The 18,033-nt window shown below is 40.2% G+C and overlaps 1 protein-coding gene across 4 annotated transcripts in view; it reads right to left on the reverse strand.

Moving 5' to 3' along the window:
- DGKI (diacylglycerol kinase iota) overlaps window positions 1-18,033 on the reverse strand; it is a 221,565-nt gene that overhangs the window by 130,349 nt on the left and 73,183 nt on the right. For all 4 annotated transcript variants that reach the window (XM_074871781.1, XM_074871780.1, XM_074871783.1 and 1 more), the window contains exons 2-3: window positions 11,194-11,302; window positions 1,252-1,347 (exon numbers count right to left, since the gene is read on the reverse strand). In XM_074871781.1, the coding sequence (XP_074727882.1) occupies window positions 1,252-1,347; window positions 11,194-11,302 (205 nt within the window). The remainder of the gene's footprint in view (window positions 1-1,251; window positions 1,348-11,193; window positions 11,303-18,033) is intronic.

Genomic DNA, 18,033 nt, shown 5'->3' on the forward strand with positions numbered 1-18,033 from the left:
GTCAGTTTTAGAAAGGCAAACTTCTATTAAGAACTGAAGAACAGTCATAACAGGTAAGACCAAAAGTCCACTCAGCCAAACAAATCCTGTCTCCAGCATTTACCAAGTGGAGGGCAAACACACAATGACACTTTCCTTGAATATTATCCCACAGTCAGCAGCCTGTTACTGTTGGGACTTTGCTTCAGTGCTCTTTGTAAGCAGGCATAGACTTCCCGGGCTTGGCCGTGACGTTATACACCATAAAGTAAATAGTTTGCTTGAGAAGTTATGGGGGATGGATATTAAATTGGAGCTATGGAAAGCACTAATATTTTGGATCAAAATGCCCCCAAAAATGGGGTGATTAGTGAATCAAAATGCTTTGCTTTGGATCAAGTAATCTGAAGGGGTTTTTTTCAAATAAAAGCAAAAAGATGTTATCGAAGAATTACAGGCAGTATCCAAAAAACACCCCTGAGAAGAGGGACTCCCCTTACATTTTGTAGTCCAAGGGCCAGGATGCTCCCTTGAGCACTGATTCAAAGCATGAGCTTGAACACAGGATCCTCCCCACTCAGGTTTCCTAAATACCAATATAAGAAGGTTTTTTTTTTTCTCCTGTTCCGCTGAAGAAGTTGAACTGAAATACTAGGTGAAGGAGGTGCTGAACCAGACTGGAACCATAACAGTGACTCCCCAGTCAAAGAAGAGACACACATGGCTTAGAGACCAATCCAAAGAAACTTTTTCATACACAGCAGAAAAGCTTCAACAGGAGAAGGCAAACCTTGAATATTCTCAAATAAGAGAAGCCAAACACTCAAATATGAATGCACTCATTGCTGGTGGGTGCATTCAAGAGCCTGGAAAATTCACTTCAAATCATTGCAGTGATTAAAATCACAAAAATTTGATCAGACCCTCTTCTCAAGAGATATATTTGTGTATATAAATAAAATAGGCTTTCTTTGAACGTTTCTGAAATATCTCAATATTCTAACCTTTTATCCCCTTACCGTGTTAATACAGTGACTCATTACATCCATTCTCACTGTGTAAATAACCTGGGTCAGTCAAAATTGTTTGGGGCTTTTTTCCCCCCAAGCAATAAAGTCTTTAACCTGAAGCATTATGCCCCTTGTGCATTCCTTCTGGAACACAAGCATCAACCACAGCAAACAACTCGAGCTCCCAAGCATCTGAGCAGTGCATCAGTCTTAAGTCAGACTTGTTACCTCAGAAAGAGAAGTAAATCTGAAAATAACTCACTGAGAATTTGACTTGGCAGCTTTCCTCCCCCAGGTAGCAGAGGTCCCCAGAAACATTTGTCTCCAGCCACAGATGCTCACCATTCACAGCATTTTCCTGAGAAAAGATGATTGTTAATCTGGTTTGTGAAATTCAGCCACATGAGTATAGAGAGGGAAGAAAAAAAAAAAAAAAAAAAAAAAAGAGAGATCTGATTTTTCACCACAAATTTAGGAAAAAAAACTAAACTACAATCACACATTGTTGTTTTTCTACAACACAAAGCCATAACAGTATTACCCTGGCTGACCACCCCTGCTTAAAGGATACTGATGATACAATGAATGATGTGTCACCAATCAGAACCAAAGTATTTTAGTGTACAGTTCAGTGAAACTTCGCCTATATTCTTCCCACATGCTGCATAGTTTGACTGAGACTCTAGATTTCATAAGCATGAGATGTACACAGAATTTCAAAGGAACAGAAAATCAAGAGAGATGAAACAAAAACATGACTACTGAACTTTCAATTGGAGAAGCCCAAAATTTGAGAACCCAGCCCAGAAGTGCAAAATAACATACTGACAACAGCTTTAGAATGACAGGAAACTTTAGACATGGAAAAATGCTTTCTTTAAAATGGCTGGATCAACACTGTATGTTTATGAAAACATCAACAAAACATTAAGTGGCCAGGAGAGACCAGACTTTAATTTTATACCTAGAAGAATGATACATTCAACTGAACACTCTCAAAAAAATCTGCCTAGAACAGTGAAAATTAGTAGTGATTAACAGACTAACATCTGATTTTTCTTTGACAGCCTCATTTGACCAAATCTATACCTTAATTCTATAAAAATTCTTGTTCTGAGGAAATCTGGTTGTAGAAAGACCACAGTTTTTACTTGACTGCAATCCTGGCTTGACTAAAAAGCCTAAGAAATCTACTGTACACTACTTAAGCAAAGTGAATAAACAGGATTTCTGTTCAGCCAGAATTAGAGCATGATGGAAAACGCTTTGACAGTCTCTGACATTTGGTTCCCACACTGCAGAAGTCACAAATGATGACGCTTACCAAACAGATGGCGTCCGACAGCAGGATGCTCTGAAATAGCCATCTTGGTTAAAATAATTTATTTAAAATACCACTGACAGTTTCAAAGTGATGAAATGAGAAAGCTTCGCTTGCCATGCGGATTTCTTCGGTAATGCAGAGAAGCAGAAGTGGCAAAATCCTTTGCCTTCTGGAGTACGAGTGCATCCACAACAGCCAAGACCTATGCAAGTTTGCATGTGGTGCTTACCACAACTACGGTGCTTACTTCAAATAACTCAAGAGAATGAGAACAACTTATTTTATTTTTCTGGTGAGAGGTCTACCTGTCCACAGGTCTTCTAACTTCATCAGAAATGTTCCCATTGATGTCAGACTCAATATTATCCCTCAGCACAAGGGGCTGGATGAGAGTGAGACTTGGATTCCAGACTACTGCCATAGCATCCTGATCAATCTTCATCTAGTGGCACACCGTTCTATACCTTCATTTCTTCTCATCCTTTTGTCTGCCTGTCCACCTGAACTGGTAGACTCCCTGGAACAGAGATTTTCCTAAACTGTACAGTTCAGTGCATGATAGTTTAGGTGAGGCTTTTCAGCACTTTTATAATGCAAAATAGCTCTTAAGGACTTCAACTAGCTTAAGAAATTCTTCAAACCTTACTCAGATGGTAAATTATTCAGATTGTAAATTCTTTCCCTTCAGAAGTTTATCCTTATATTAAGGCAATTCTCTGGCAAGAACTGTATCAGTTTTACAGCACTTCATGGAAACCTAGTCACATCATACTAATAAAATTACTATGCCCACAGTATTGCCCAACATATTAACTTCCTGTATAGTTTATGAGGAGCCAGACAAGAGGACCAAAGCAGGAGGATATGAGCTCATCCAAGAGTGTCTGACATGAGCACATTCTCTTCTGACGAAACAGCACTAACTCAACATTATAACCCAGAGCTAAATTTTATAAATTATAAAAGATGTTTAGGAAGAATCAACTATGAAAGCTAAGTAAGAAAGCACACAGCTCCCGGGACACAATTTTTAATGAGGAATCAAAATTACATTAAAAATTAGATTAAACATCCCTTTGTTCAGACCACGTCCACATAACTTGCCATCCAGGATTTCTAAAGATAAAATGGCCTGTTTCCATAACCTACTTTAGACTGAGTTTGTTCTCCATTGTTCCAGACCATATCATAGATTCACATGTCTGACTTTACCTCCCAGTGTAAATAAGATCTGTAAGTAGTCCACAAGGATGACCTTTGTAGCTCATGCTATGATAAGAGTTCTGACAAGACTACCTGATCTGGTATAAGCGGCATACCTCCAGATACCTACTGCCAATTTCACAGCACTGTGTGCAAAAACTCAGAATTTCAATTCCAGCAAACTGCTATTTGAAAAATCTTCTTTCATCCTGAATCAGAGCAAAGAGCTGAGAATTCCCAAGATGAAATGCCCTCCCTCAAAAAGCTTTGCCTGTCAATTGTCTCAATAAGATCAGGGGAGTTATGTGATTTTCACTGTTTTAAATTTTACAGGGCACTGTCATTTATATGATGAGAAATTATGTTGCCACTGATGAAAATCAAGATTATATAGTCAAAGGAAAATGCGTTGACCTTTTCCAAGACCAATTGTTCATTCAATTCTAATAGGAAATTTTGACAAAAATAAATATACTTCTATGCAGAATTTTGACTTCATCAAATCAGTATTTTCTACTGCAAAATTTACAGGCAGTATTCCACAATGTACTGAACAAAAGGGTACTCCATCTACCAACACATAAATTCACAGAGGTCACTGGGATCACCTTTAGTACGAGCTCCTGTTTAACACAACACTAAAACAAAGTAAAGGCTACATCATCACTTGTATATTTTGACACAGATATTTTTCCACAAGAGTTTTGAGTTCAGCAACCTTTTCATAAATAATTTGACAGTTTGTTTTATTTTCTACTTGATGTTTTTATGTTGGCTTTAGGAGCAAATGGCTACTAAACAGGCAGTTGTCCTCTTTCTGTCCCTGACCCCTTAGACCGTCTCATGCTCTTGCCATTTTTCTTCTCAGCTACACATGAATCAGTTCAACTGATAGGAAAAAAAAATAATAACTTATCTACAAAATCAGCTAGACAAAATGACTCACTCTGTGACCACATAACTGCTGGATCTGACACAAGGAGTGGTGGGTTAAAGGTGGGTTCAGTGGGACTAATGCTTTTGTTACCAATTCAGTGTTATTGCAGCTTAGCTGATCTGTCAAATCATGCTTTTAGGCTGACATGCTTTGCTTTGGCTTGCTATGTAGAAAAGGGATACTGTCCATCATCGTGGATAAAACAGCAATGAGTGCAGCCTAGCATTCTGCAGTTAAAAAGAGAATTGGGAACTCTTGTTTCCTTGTCTGGTTTCCCAGCCCTTGCAAGTGTGTGAACTCTGTGTCCTGCGAAGAGAACGAGCCCCTGCTCACTGAAGCGGAGGCAGCAGTGCTTTCCTGGCAGATGCAACCTGCCTCACAGGGGACACACATACTCAATATGCTCTCCCAGATGGAGACCTCCCATTTGATTGCTCCTGATCTGCTACCACCTTACTAGCAAACAAAAATAAATTTCAGTATAGCAAACATTCATTGCATATGAAACAAAAACCACATACAGCCCCTCCCGGAAATGAAAGAAATAGGAATTCAAGGACTAGGAGTTTGAGAACGAGGTAATTACATGTGCATGATCATAACTTGCTGTGCACATTTCATTAATTCAACTAGGTTTCTTCTCTTAAGTGCCCCAGCATGGTTAAATGACAGAGCAAGGGTTACCATTTTTCTAAAGACCTTAAGTATCTCCATACTTCACTGTTCTTCAGTTGCAGTCAGCATGGTTTCAAAAGCAGTGCAGATAAACCTGAGAAATTTAATTTGCCATGTCAAGCAGCTATAGATATTCAGCCAAACAAATACACCAGTCAGCCCAACTTTCTAATTCAAAGGAGTTGTGACTCCAATTGTAATGGGAGGTATAGAGCTCTCCTCCACTCCTGCCATGACCGGTGTTCTGCAAAAAATTATGTAAGACAGATTTCTAAAATAAGCCATTAAGAAATTTTTCCCATTGTTAATACTCCAGTTAGAGATGATGACTCTTCTGACAAATATACAGTTGGGTCAAACTTATGATTAATTTAAAATTAGTGCTCAATCTAAACTTAAACATATTTGTAAGCAAAAATTACTAGCTTTAGCCCTTTTCTTTATATGGTCACTACTGAGCAGAAACAAGTTTGTTTGGATGTCTTTTTCCCAAATGTATTTCTCTCATGTTTGGGTTATGCTTTACCCTTACTCTGAAATTCCAGAGTTTGTAATGCTATGTTGCAGCAATAGTAATGTCCCAAATGTTTTTCTGTTGATATATATTCTCAGTTTTAACTCCACTTTAGCACATTTTAATTTGGGAATATTCTTCATGTAGAAGTAATCTTTTCTCTAATTATTACAAACATAATATGTGGACATAAACCAAAACAAAACGTCACAGAGATATCGTACTACAGCACTACTTCAGAAAACTTGAAGATATGTAGGCTCCAACTTTCAGAACTTTTTTTGGGTGTTCAACTTTTAGGTCTAGGTTCACCACATTCTCTAGCTTTTTCTGCCATTCTCCTTTCCCCCATCATGCTTTCCAACATCCCTGCATCTGTTGCCCACTCCTGTATTCTCTGCTGAGCTTCTGAGATTCTTGTCACCATCAGCTGTATGCTGAAGCAGAATAACAACGTTTGTCTTCATGGAGGAGGAATGTCCAGATGCTATATACTGAGATGATGATTCCCTATGTTCTCATGAGCCATTATTTTGGCTGACAGCCACTTAACTTCAATCCTTTTGGCATCAATGGGAAAAACTACCTATTTTCAAGAAAGGGACCTTCTGTAATACCACTACAATCTCTATACTGCTGAAAAAAATAGACATCACCACCATTTTGAAATATGAAGACCTAATTCTTTTTTTCTTTAGATCTCTCCGGAAAGAGTATTAGTTCCCAAACCCTGATGAAAAAAGAAACAGCAAAGCTGCACTAACACATTGCTTCTGTGTCATCTGCACACAAAATTTCAGCAATTTTTTAAGTATGCATGGAGCTTGCACTCATCACTACTTAAATAAATGGAACTAAAGCTCCCAGCACCTCTACATGGTTTTTTGTGGCTAATTGGATACACATACCCCAGGGTTCTCCTTTCTCATGTGAGCATCTGATAACGTACATCTCTTTTCAACTGAATACTCAGTTCCCAATTACAAAACTTAGTCTTGCAGACACTCTAATAGAAGGGAAATATCCTTCAGTGTAAAAATTAGTATAGCTTTTAGGAATTAATGATACAGAAGCCAAACCATTCACATGGAAAATAAATAGATTTGTCTAGATTAATGAGGGAAATGTTTCATCATATGTAGAACACATATTAACATGCTTGTTGATTATCTAAAGTGTAGTATATCACTAGGCACTTACAAACACTTACTGCCCATGAAAGTAAGTGGACAGCAGTACTGGCTAATGCCAAAAAGACACAGAATATAATGCAACAGACTCACTGCAAAGTCACATTCACCAATTATAAATACCTCACTGATACAGGCCACCTCACTGTCTATTTATCTAGCCTATACTCCATCGGTTTATCTACAAGGATGTTATGGGAGATAGTGTCAAAAGCCTTGCAGAAGTCAAAATAACAGCCATTGATCTCCCCTCCTCTATCAAGCCAGTCATTTAATTATAGAATGCTGTCAGGTTGGTCAGGCACGATCTCCTCTCCAGAAATCCATGCTGACTACTCTCAATCACTTTCTTATAAATATTTTTGGAAATGGTTTCCAGAAGAATTTGCTCCATCACCTTCCCAGGAATGAAGGTGAGGCTGATCAATCTGTAGTTCCCTGGATGCTCCTCCTTGTCCTTTTTGAAGACAGGACTGACATTTGCTTTGTTGCAGTCCTCAGGAACCTCCTCTGATCATCATGACCTTTCAAAGCCAACAACACACTGTTCTTGCAATGATATCAGCCAGCTCCCTCAGCACTTTTGCTGAGTCCCATGGACTTCTGTATGTTCAGTCTAAGCGTTCCATAATCTGATCATCCTCTACAAAGCTAAGTCTTCCTTGCTTCAGCCACTGGTGTCAGGGCCCTAGGATTCCTGAAGGCAGGTCTTACCAGTAAAAACAGAAGTAAAAAAAGCACTGAGCACATTGGTTTTTCCATGTCCTTTGTCACCACATCCCCTGTCCCATTCAGACATGACCCAACATTTTTCCTAGTGTTCCTACTGCTGCTGATATGCTTACAGAAACTATTCTTGCTGCCCTTCATGTTCCTGTTAGATTCAACTCCAGATGAGGTCTGGCTTTCCTTACCCCATTCATGTGCAATTGGCTAGTGCCTTCTACAATCCTTCTGGCTAGCCTGACTCTCCTTCCACATATTGCCAAATGCCAGTTTTCAACTTCTACTCAAATACATAGCACTCTATTCTTGTTAGGATCTATAAGACTTTTTTTTTCTTTAATACATATAATTTATGGTATAAAGTTATAGTATTTCTCATCTGAAAAACATTCAACTTGCACCCAGACAACTCTAACTGTGCATTCACAGAACACAAAGCACGGATGAGTCTCATGTTTTTTCATTGAACTCCAAGAATGGAAGCTGAATGTCTTCAAACGCCTCCTATGGGACATAAACTAGGGTTCTAAGTCTTGTGGTCACGGGCCATAAACGCCTGCTAAGGAGAAGGCAAGAAATAGGCATCAATAGACAAATGCATTACAGACAAACAAAATGAGACATTTTTGGCCAGTGGGAAGCTCACCATAGTAATATCTTAGTGGCTGTCAAGATTTTTGTAGGCACGAAAGAAAGCAAGAGCAAGAAAGCAGTACTTAAAAGGAAATTACAGAATGACTTTGCACAAAAGCTTATGATTATTTTTCCTTGGGAGCAAATGGCAGTATGTAAATACACAAAGACCTAGATCCCCAGTGGTACACAGGCACAGTCTGCACTTAAAAATCTGGGCTAGAATTGCTTGCTTTATCATTTATCCCATGGAAGTGATGCCTAAAATGGGTGAGGGTGGGAGAAGGGGCTATGCATAAACATATCACAAGGATAGGCATTTAAGGTGGTTCCTTTTTGGAAAGGCATATTCTACATTCCACTCTGGGTATAACATCAGCTACTCCAGAGAATATATTCTGTATGGCCCTGCTGTGAAAAGATAGCATTAAATTAGACATCAAAGCTACAAGCTAACTTGAATTAGGTGTAGCAAATATGATGAAACTGGGCATTTATAAGTATGTTAGGGAAAAGAAACCTCAGGGATGATAGGTAGTAGCAACAACAATAATAAAGCAATACTGTTTCTTACGTAAAAGGTCTTAAGAGACATCAGAATCATCACCTCCATTTTACAGCTAGAGAGGCTGATGTACTGAGAGGCAAAACAACTCATCTGAGTTCACTCACGAGGTAAGTGGCAGAGCAGGGAATGGAAACCCCACTCTGAATCAGTGTCCTGTTCACAAGACCATCTGATAATGGCAAATAACCTGCAAGGAGTTACCAAAAATTGAGACTATAGCCAGGGAATTCTTTCCAGTTATTACTGTGAAGAAAACAGGGAGAAAATGTTTTCTACTGCAAAGTCAAATCACAACTTATGTTCATGTCACTTCAACTTTGGAAAGATCTCCCACCATGGGTCCTTGGAGAATCATCCTCAGAAATACTGAAGAGTAGGATGATATAGATGGAGATGGAATATGCACTGATTACTGCTGCCTTCCAGTGATTAAATACAAAGACATCCTCTGTCTGGCTCCAACATGTCTTAATCCAAACATCTTCTCACTCTACCAAATACACCTCTGGACTTAAACATCAGTATTTAAAACTTAACTTTTTTCTTTATTGACATTCACTAGTCATTATAAACTTTGGTCCATTTCATCATCTTCACAGCTCCAAACCACCTCCCTGTTATCTCTTCTACATATCTCAGATTTGAGAAATGCCTCTTTCCCCACATTCACCAGTTACTACACCTGGTCAGTACAGGCTCTTCCCAGCTGTAGATGTCTTCCACTCACTAATCCTGCCCCTTTCCCTACATGCCATGGGGTTGCCTCCCTTCTGCAGTCAAAGCGTGAAGTAAAGCAGCAACCCCAATCTGGGAGGCTGGAACAGCTGAGAAATTGAACTGATCAAAAATCTAAACCATAAGCCAGGAAGTAAAGTGTAAAAATATGCACACACACACCCCCTAATAATTAAAACCCACAATATTTAATCAATATTCACCAACTTATATCAAGTCCTGCAGTATTCAGGTATGGGGATCACATGAGGAACCACCTGGTAAAATGAGTAGCAGACAACTCACTATTGAATTAAATTGTGGTTGTTGGTCTTGGGGTTTAGGTTTTTTGTTTTAGGGCTTTGTTGCTGTTGTTGTTTCCTAAGTAAAATTTTGAAAGGTGTTTAATTTAGCCAGTGCCTAACCCTTCACATATGTGACTGATCCTTCAGATTTCTACTAAACAGCACTGATGATTCAAAGCAGGCACATGTTTTAATACTCTACTGAAGCAAAAGATCAAGGTATTCTCCAAAGCTCTTCCAAAAGGATTCTATGCAAGCTTTCAAATGCATTTTAACACTCTGTGTTACGCTACTGTAGAACACCATAGTGAACCTAATCCCTCTTCCTGCAGCACAGCCTGTAAAATTTCATCCACTTAAACTTTAAGTGCAACAGCTGGGGTTGAACCAGAGCACACCATCTAGAAAACCTTTCAGTCTTGATATAGAGAACAGAGATAAACATAACATGTTTTGATGGCTATGGTTTATCTTCACCTAAAAGCCACTCAGGTGCCTGGTGCCATGTACCGAGTTCTTTACCAATAGCCAAGTGTAAGATCTACTGTATGCTTTGCTTTAAATGGGATGTTTGTGACACCTGCTGACCTAAGGCTCACCTTCTTAGCACATACCAGTGCATAACAACATGGAAGGTGCATGGAAATGGTTCAAAGCTGTATCAGGGAAGGTTCAGACTTGACATTGAAATATTTCTCTACCGAGAGGGTGGTCAAACACTGGAACAGGTTTTCTAGAGAGGTGATTGATGCCTCCTGCCTGTCAGTGTTTAAGAGGCATTTGGACAATGCCCTTAACATGCTTTAACTTTTGGTCAACCCTGAACTGGTCAGGCAGTTGGACAAGATGATTGTTGTAGGTCCCTTCCAACTGAAATATTCTATTCTAGACAGTCCTAAACTGGCCCCTTCTGAACTAGCCTAGAAACATAAGAGAAGCAAGATGGGAGGGATGGAAGCATATGCTCTCTGTGTCTATAAAGCCAGCTTAGGCCCAGAAGAAATCTAGCCGTATCTACAAAGTATCGTGATCAAAGATTTCCACTACCTACTCTACAGACTCAGCCAAATCGACATGTGTCCTCAGCCTTAATTTTTGGCCCATCAAGCAGAGGTAGAGAACCCTGCTGGGCTAAAATCAGATCACCTTTGGATTGCAGACCTTGCCAAGAAGGCAGTGAGCAAATGTAGCCAGGCAGTCCCAGGCTGAAAAATCTCAATAGCTCTGTCCTGTGCCGCTCAAGTTTCCACAGGTTTTCACATCTCTGCCTTGTGCTTCATTTCATAATAGAAGCATGTCCCTAATGACCAGCACTAATTCCAATAGCAACACAATGTCTTATGTTGACTTAAGGATGGAGAGCGCACTAGCCAGAGATACTGCTCAAATGAACTGCCAAAAAACCAAACACCTACAGTCCACTCTAAGGCCGCCCTTGGTTCCTTCACAGGTCCATTGGAGACTGCGATGTTGAGGGAATGCACAGGAGCCAAGTGCTGGAGGCCTGACCTGGAGATTGCTTTCCTGCAAATTGAAAAGAAAAGAACAAATAAATGGAGTGTATATCCAATATAATTACCCAACATAATTATCCATCCCACCCTTACCCAGAAATCAGAAGAGGCAGTACAGCATCTAATTTCAGCTTGGGTGAAATGGTGCTTGAATGCCATCTCCTGCTATGGCAGTTTAGGAAAAGAATCAAGTAATCTGATCACTGAAAATTACTGTTTAATAAAGATCAGTTACTCATCTGGCACTAAGCTGAAATACCAAGTCCAGTGGACTACATATGGTTCTGTTTGCCAGTTTCAGTGAAGTCCTTGTTCATTACACCTATTCCTTACATACCAGCTGAACCTGCAGAATCAATTTATGCATAGTTCCAAACAGCCTTTATTGGAGGAATGAAATATGAGTTTATACAAAGAGCGCCACATCTGTTGCTTTTACTTAGTTTATAGGCTGGGAAGTCATTCATTCAGCATCCGACTACATAAAACAAGACATGGGGACACCACTTAAGTCAGGAAGAGGAGTCATACACTGCTACATTTTTGATCATATCAGCATCCCTTGAGGTATTACAGCTTCTTTTCACTCATATTTCAATTCTACCTTTTTGGTCCAAAATCATTCTTATAGCACTTGAGGCACAGGTATGGTCTTCTTCAGAAGTCACAGATGGTGACCAGAAACCCTCCCGGAGCTCCACAAGAACTGAGGGCATATCCACTACCTGTTTCTCTAGAGGCACCCAGCCCTGTTGGATCAGCCTCGAATAGGGAGCTGTCAGGTGGAAGCCCAGTACACTGCTGATACAAAGCTCAGCTGCACATGGACAGTAGATTTCATAAAGCTTCATAACATTGTGTGTTTTAGCATGTGATGGCAGTGGCCAAAACAATCTCACAGCTTCAGCTGCAATGATTCATAAGAGGACAAAGACATCTCAAGGAGAGATCCCCTTTTGTAAGCCGAATATACTCAACCCCCACAAAGTGAAATGACAGTGTTTGTGTAAAGTGCATTTCTGTGATACCACTCCCACAGTGCAACAGCTATTTATAGCATCTCCTAATCTTATCGCTGTCCCAAGGCAATACAGGTCAGTTGAGCCACTGATGACAATCCAGGTCAGCCATATGTTAAATAAATCTTTTCATGGCCCTGAAAATATACAGCGCAATATATATCCACAGTAAAAGAGCTTGGAAGCCTCACTGCTCACAGTGCACATCTGGAAAAATTGAGTAGGCTGAATCAGAATCTCTTAAATTCCCTTTCCTGTGCGTAGAATGAACCACTCTGAACATTAACATCAGCCTCTGATCACCCAGTGTCCTCTTTCCACTTAACATGAGCAAGACACTGACATTAAGGGTTTTTTCCAAAATATTTTGCATTTGACAAAAACCTATTAGAGGGAAGGAGCCTAAGGAAAAGACTTTCACTACCTGGCAATGTATCAGGAGAGAACAATTTAGTAAGAAAGACTTTATGCCATATATGTCAGTACAATATAAAATACATATCTTCTCTGGTCTCTAATGACCAGATTAAGGCCTTAAAGAAATAAATCACAAGAAACTACAAAGTATTTTTAAATATATTTTTCCCCAAAACTGTCCAAGACTTGGTAGTCTCCTTCCATGCAATCATGGGTAACTATCTAGTGTGTTTAGGAAGTACTAATAACAAATACATTCTTGTGTCTATTCATGGTTTATAACATGGTAATTTGTTTTGGTGGAAATGGGGCAGTATCACATTTTCCACCCTGCATCACTGACAGTGATAACCAAACCTACTTAGTCCTGTCCTCATAACAGAAGAAGGTAGCACCCACTATCGTAGTACTTAAGCAAAGGTGGCTGAATAATAAAGTGTTGGCAACTAATTATTATCTGATGAAAAATGCCAACATTTTCAGCCAACACTGCTTACAGCCTATTACCTGTCAAGCAATAAAACCTGTAAAGTTGCATGCTTCCACTAAGCAAATTTACTAAAGCAAAATCTGTGATGAATATTCCTAGGAACAAATTTATATGACCAGTCTGAGGACAAGGCTTCCAGCTGGAAGGCAAATTCAGCAGACTTAAAAGGTAAATATGCCTAATGAACAGCTACAGACATCTCAGAATCAAGCCTTGGATACTATTTCAAGTCAGAATTAGAGATGTGCAAGCCCCCTGAAGCAGAACCTAAGACTTGGCACACATTCCTTTAAAAGTGAGGAGAGGCTGATAAGCCTTTTGGGGGAGACTTGGCACAGTTCTGTGCCAACAGCCTGCCCTTCCTCTGCAGCCAAGCTGGGTTTATGGCTTTGTCTGAGAAGCACACAAAACAGAGGCATGACAATAATGCCCTTTTTTCCCCCCCCCCCACCTTTGTTTTAACATAAAAGCCTTAAAATGATCTCAGGATCACAAATTTCCATGAACCAGACAGAAGTGACCCTTAGGCACAGGGGCAAGCTAAAAATGCCTACTTCTACACAGATTATCAGAACTTTGTCTCAGAACAAAGAGACACACAGTGTCAAAACACACTGCATGAACTGCAGAAGCCTTTCCCATTTAAAAAAAAAAGGTCAGGCTAAAGAGCAAACACATGGCCTTCTAATTGTAAGGCAGACAAGGGAGGGGAAAATGGGGGAAAAGGAAGGTATCACAAATCTGATAACCAGATACTGAGTATCCAGGTGATCATATCTCATATTCCTTTAACTAACAGATTACACCACCTGGCACTTTTCCAGCAGCAAGGTAACACAACTGGCTTTTAGTTATCTTTCCCAGCAATTTCATCTCCACTGTCCTGAGCGCATGAATGAAAACACAGGTTCGACAGTCTTCCGCATAGAAGCAAAAGTAATCACTGTTCCCCTGATAAAAAGACAAAATAGTGAATCTGTGCTGTCATTACATATTCCATTCTTCAGACTATGAAGTCCACAACTTTGTTAAAATAGGCACACCAGCCAGCTTGCTGATGTAGCAACCAACAGCAAGGAAATGTCACATGATAAGTAATGAGCTGTATTTTGATAATTACTTTTTCATATTGAGTAAGCAGTAATTTGTAGTAGATGTTATCAGCTAACACCACCACTGTGAACAAGAATGGGTGCATATACACGCGTATGTCATTAAATATCCAACAAACAAAACTATCTGATACTAACTCCATACTTGATACCATTAAGAAAATTTTTTTAACAGAGCAGTTGACCGTCTTGGAAACCAAAAGCAATCAGACATTCAAGCTATTCAAGTATAGTAACTGCTTTCTTTTAAAAAGCATTACATTTTCATTTTGCTGAAAAGTCAGGCGAGACTCAACCTACTTATTAGATCAAAGGATACATATTTGATTAGGGGGGATTTGAGTTTATATCCCAGGCTTTGGCTTTACTGAGCCTTTTCTTCCACCTAAGGCATATAAAAATCCTCCAATGAGTTGTTTAGACTGAATAGTTATGCCTGAATCCTCAAAGACGACAAAAGACAATTAGTCAGTAGCATGCAGCTCATTTAAGTGTTATAAAAATCTGTTTGGAAATGAAAGACTAAGTGCTGCACATGGCTAACAGATTTGAGTGTCATTTTAGCTGTCACTGGTGCTGGCATTGCTGCCTTTGAGGCTGGGGTTATTACCATCCTTTTCATAGGGGCATAAGTTACCACTGGGGTAGACTCTCAGCTGTAAGGTTGAGAGATCATCAAAACAGAGACTGGTTTCGACAGATCCTATGGCTAGGACATCTGCTAGAAGAGAGATTTTTAGGAGTCTTTCCTTAAAGTTAACATAATTATTTACCAAGAAAAGGACAGGCACTTGTATAACAATGTTTAAATTACAATAACTCTGCTTTTCTTTGAATATTCACTGTAGATAAACACCGAGAGCTGGCAGGCGTAGCCTTGCCAGCCACAACTTGAAAATCCCTGTACAAGGCCAGACAGTACCTGCACACCGTCTGAACAATTTATATGCACCCGAGTTTGCTTGGAGGTGGTTTTCCCTCCTGCAATTTGGTGCTTATGAAAGTCATGACAAAATATACTGGCTAAACTCTGGCATTATTTAAGTTTTCCCCACGCGTCTCTGCTGACCACAGAGTGCTCCTGCAACCTGATGTTCCCAGCTTGCCTTCCGGGCATGTAATGTCCTCCTTTTGAGCTGACCACGGGACACCAACTATTTCACCACAACATTAAGATTCCCAAATGTTTTGCATTCAATATAAAAGGAGCCAACTTCAGTCAAATCAAATAATCTGTCTGGTCCAGTATCCCCTTTCTGACAACAGCCAGTAGCAAGTGTTTAGAGAAGCACTGGCACAAATTGGGTGATCCTTCCCCTGACATACTCCAGTCCCAGTTTCCAGTAATCAGTAGTTTAAGGGCTTCCTGAACTGGAGGCTGCTTCCAGACCTTTGTGCGTAATAGCCTGTAATGGCTCTTTACTCTAGGAATGTGTTGGTCCTTCCCTGAACCCATTTATACTCTTGGTCTCCACAGCAGCCTATATAATGAGTGCCACAATTTAATTATGGGCCGTGTAAAGTACTTCCTTCTGTCTGTTTTAAAAATTCTGCCAGATAATTCAATTGGTGTATCATATTGTGAGGAACAGCGAGTAATCACTTGCCTCTCTACACCTTCTGTGATTTTATGAATCTATTCATATACCCCTTCATTCACCCTTCCCACTCCCCCAAGTAGAAGCACCCTAGAGTGTTTAAGGCTTTTGCTCATACTGAAACTGTTCTATCTTTGTCAATATTTTCTAGCTTAATTATATCTTTTTTTTTTGAGGTAGGATTGCCAGAACTAGAACAAATATTCAAGATCCAGCTGCACCAGATGTTTTATCAATCATGTCATCATACTTTCTGCATTGTTTTCTGCATCTTTTACCCTCCCTCATTCTGAGCCCTTTACTTGCCTTTTTGTCACTGAGAGCACTGAATTAATCATTTCATAGGAGTACTTGTAATTATCCTAAGATCCCTTCTCAGACTACTAAATGGTAATATAAAGTTCAAACTTTTAAACTTTTTTTCCCCATGTGCTTTATTTTGCCTTCATCCGTCTCACATTTCAACTGCAATTTGCTGCAGAGTCATTCAGCACAATAAGATCCTTCTGCAAATTTTCTGCAATCAGCCTATGCCCACCCTGACTAATTGTGCAGACCAGCAGCAAGCTCTACCCCCTCACACTTTGCTCTCTGTGAGCAGCACTGTTCCCACCACAGATCCCTAGTGGTCCCCATCAGTAAGCTCCTAGGTAAACTCTGAAAACCACCCCCCAACTGCTAACCACCCCATTGCTAGCTACGTTTTAACTGTTGTTTAACCATGTGGACACCATCCCTTTTAGTCCTAGTTTCTGTACCAAAAGCTTTTATCCTACCTCATTGGGAAGCTTTCTGGTAGCCTGTGTGCACTCCCCTCGGCCAGACTGCCCTAGTTCATGGGCCTTGTGCCTCTGTCAGCAATTTCTGCGAGATTCACAAGTCCTGGCTTCCTTAGGAAAAGCTGTGCCAGCTCTCCTCCAGCACATCACTTTCAGCTGTGCATTTACTAATCCTGCATCTTAGCAGCAGCTCTACCAGTTTCTCTGATTAAAACTTGCTGCTGGGTTACCCCATCAGCACTCTGTGAGACCCTGTGTGACCACCCCACTCCTTTAGGACTGGAGCTGGTTTAAGGGAGCTGTTATAAAGCCTTCTCACAGTAATTTTTCACTTTCATTCCATCAGAATGGTTAGCAAAATCAAATCCTAGTGATTAGTTATTGGCTCTTTTGTCAGTGTGGTCTTCAGCCTCTTAGATTAACCTTCACATTTTCCTCAGGTTCATCAACGCAAACAGCTGCTCAGACCAGGACGCTCTCAGACACTCTCCACAGTGAACGCTGATGCAAGAAATTCAGTTAACACTAAAAGAAATAGACCTTTCAAAACTCATCATGAAACACTTGCTTAAGCATCTGTCACTGCCTGCTGCCCAGGGAACCAGGGCATGGAAAAGCAAAGATTTGGGTAGCTTCCCAGCCACCCAACATTAACATCTCCAAGACCCCAACAAATCCTTTCTCCCTCTCTTTCAACCCCTCACCACACAGACCAATTTGATAAAAGCTGCATGGAAACTGGTACATCTCCATGAAATGCTGCAGCTCTACGCAGCTCTGACCAGCTTTGCCTTCAGCCTCAAGCCCAGCCCTCTTGTACCTAATATGCAGCTGGTGTTCACTAGAGACCAACCTGAAGACAATGGAACAAATTTCCACTAACAATCTTATCAAGCACTTCAAACAGTAACCCCAGAGCTGCAAGGTAACTACAGCACATCAAGTCCCTAAGTTCTGGGAGATCCAAATGCTCCTATCACACCAAATACCATATTCAGCTTGTACTGATCCACCTAACCTCTCTGTCACCCTCTCCTTGAGTAAAGTAACAAATCCAGTAGACACAAGTAATACACAGCAATCCTATGAAAGGAAATAACAGGCAAAGGAAAAGGAGCAGAAGACCTTCAGAAAGTTTTGTCAGAATAACAGTGGAAGAGCCTCTACCACATGATGTTGTCTTTTCTGAGTCAACGCTGCAGTTCATAGCCATTTCTGTGTTCTGCACATGAAGGAATAATTCTTTAAAAGGAAGTCCTTTGGTATTCTTGACCCTCAAACTCTAGGTACAAGAGTGAGAGATTACTTCTCCTATGCCAAAAGGAC

Source organism: Strix uralensis, chromosome 5 (genome assembly GCF_047716275.1).
Source record: "Strix uralensis isolate ZFMK-TIS-50842 chromosome 5, bStrUra1, whole genome shotgun sequence".
NCBI classification, from domain to species: domain Eukaryota; kingdom Metazoa; phylum Chordata; class Aves; order Strigiformes; family Strigidae; genus Strix; species Strix uralensis.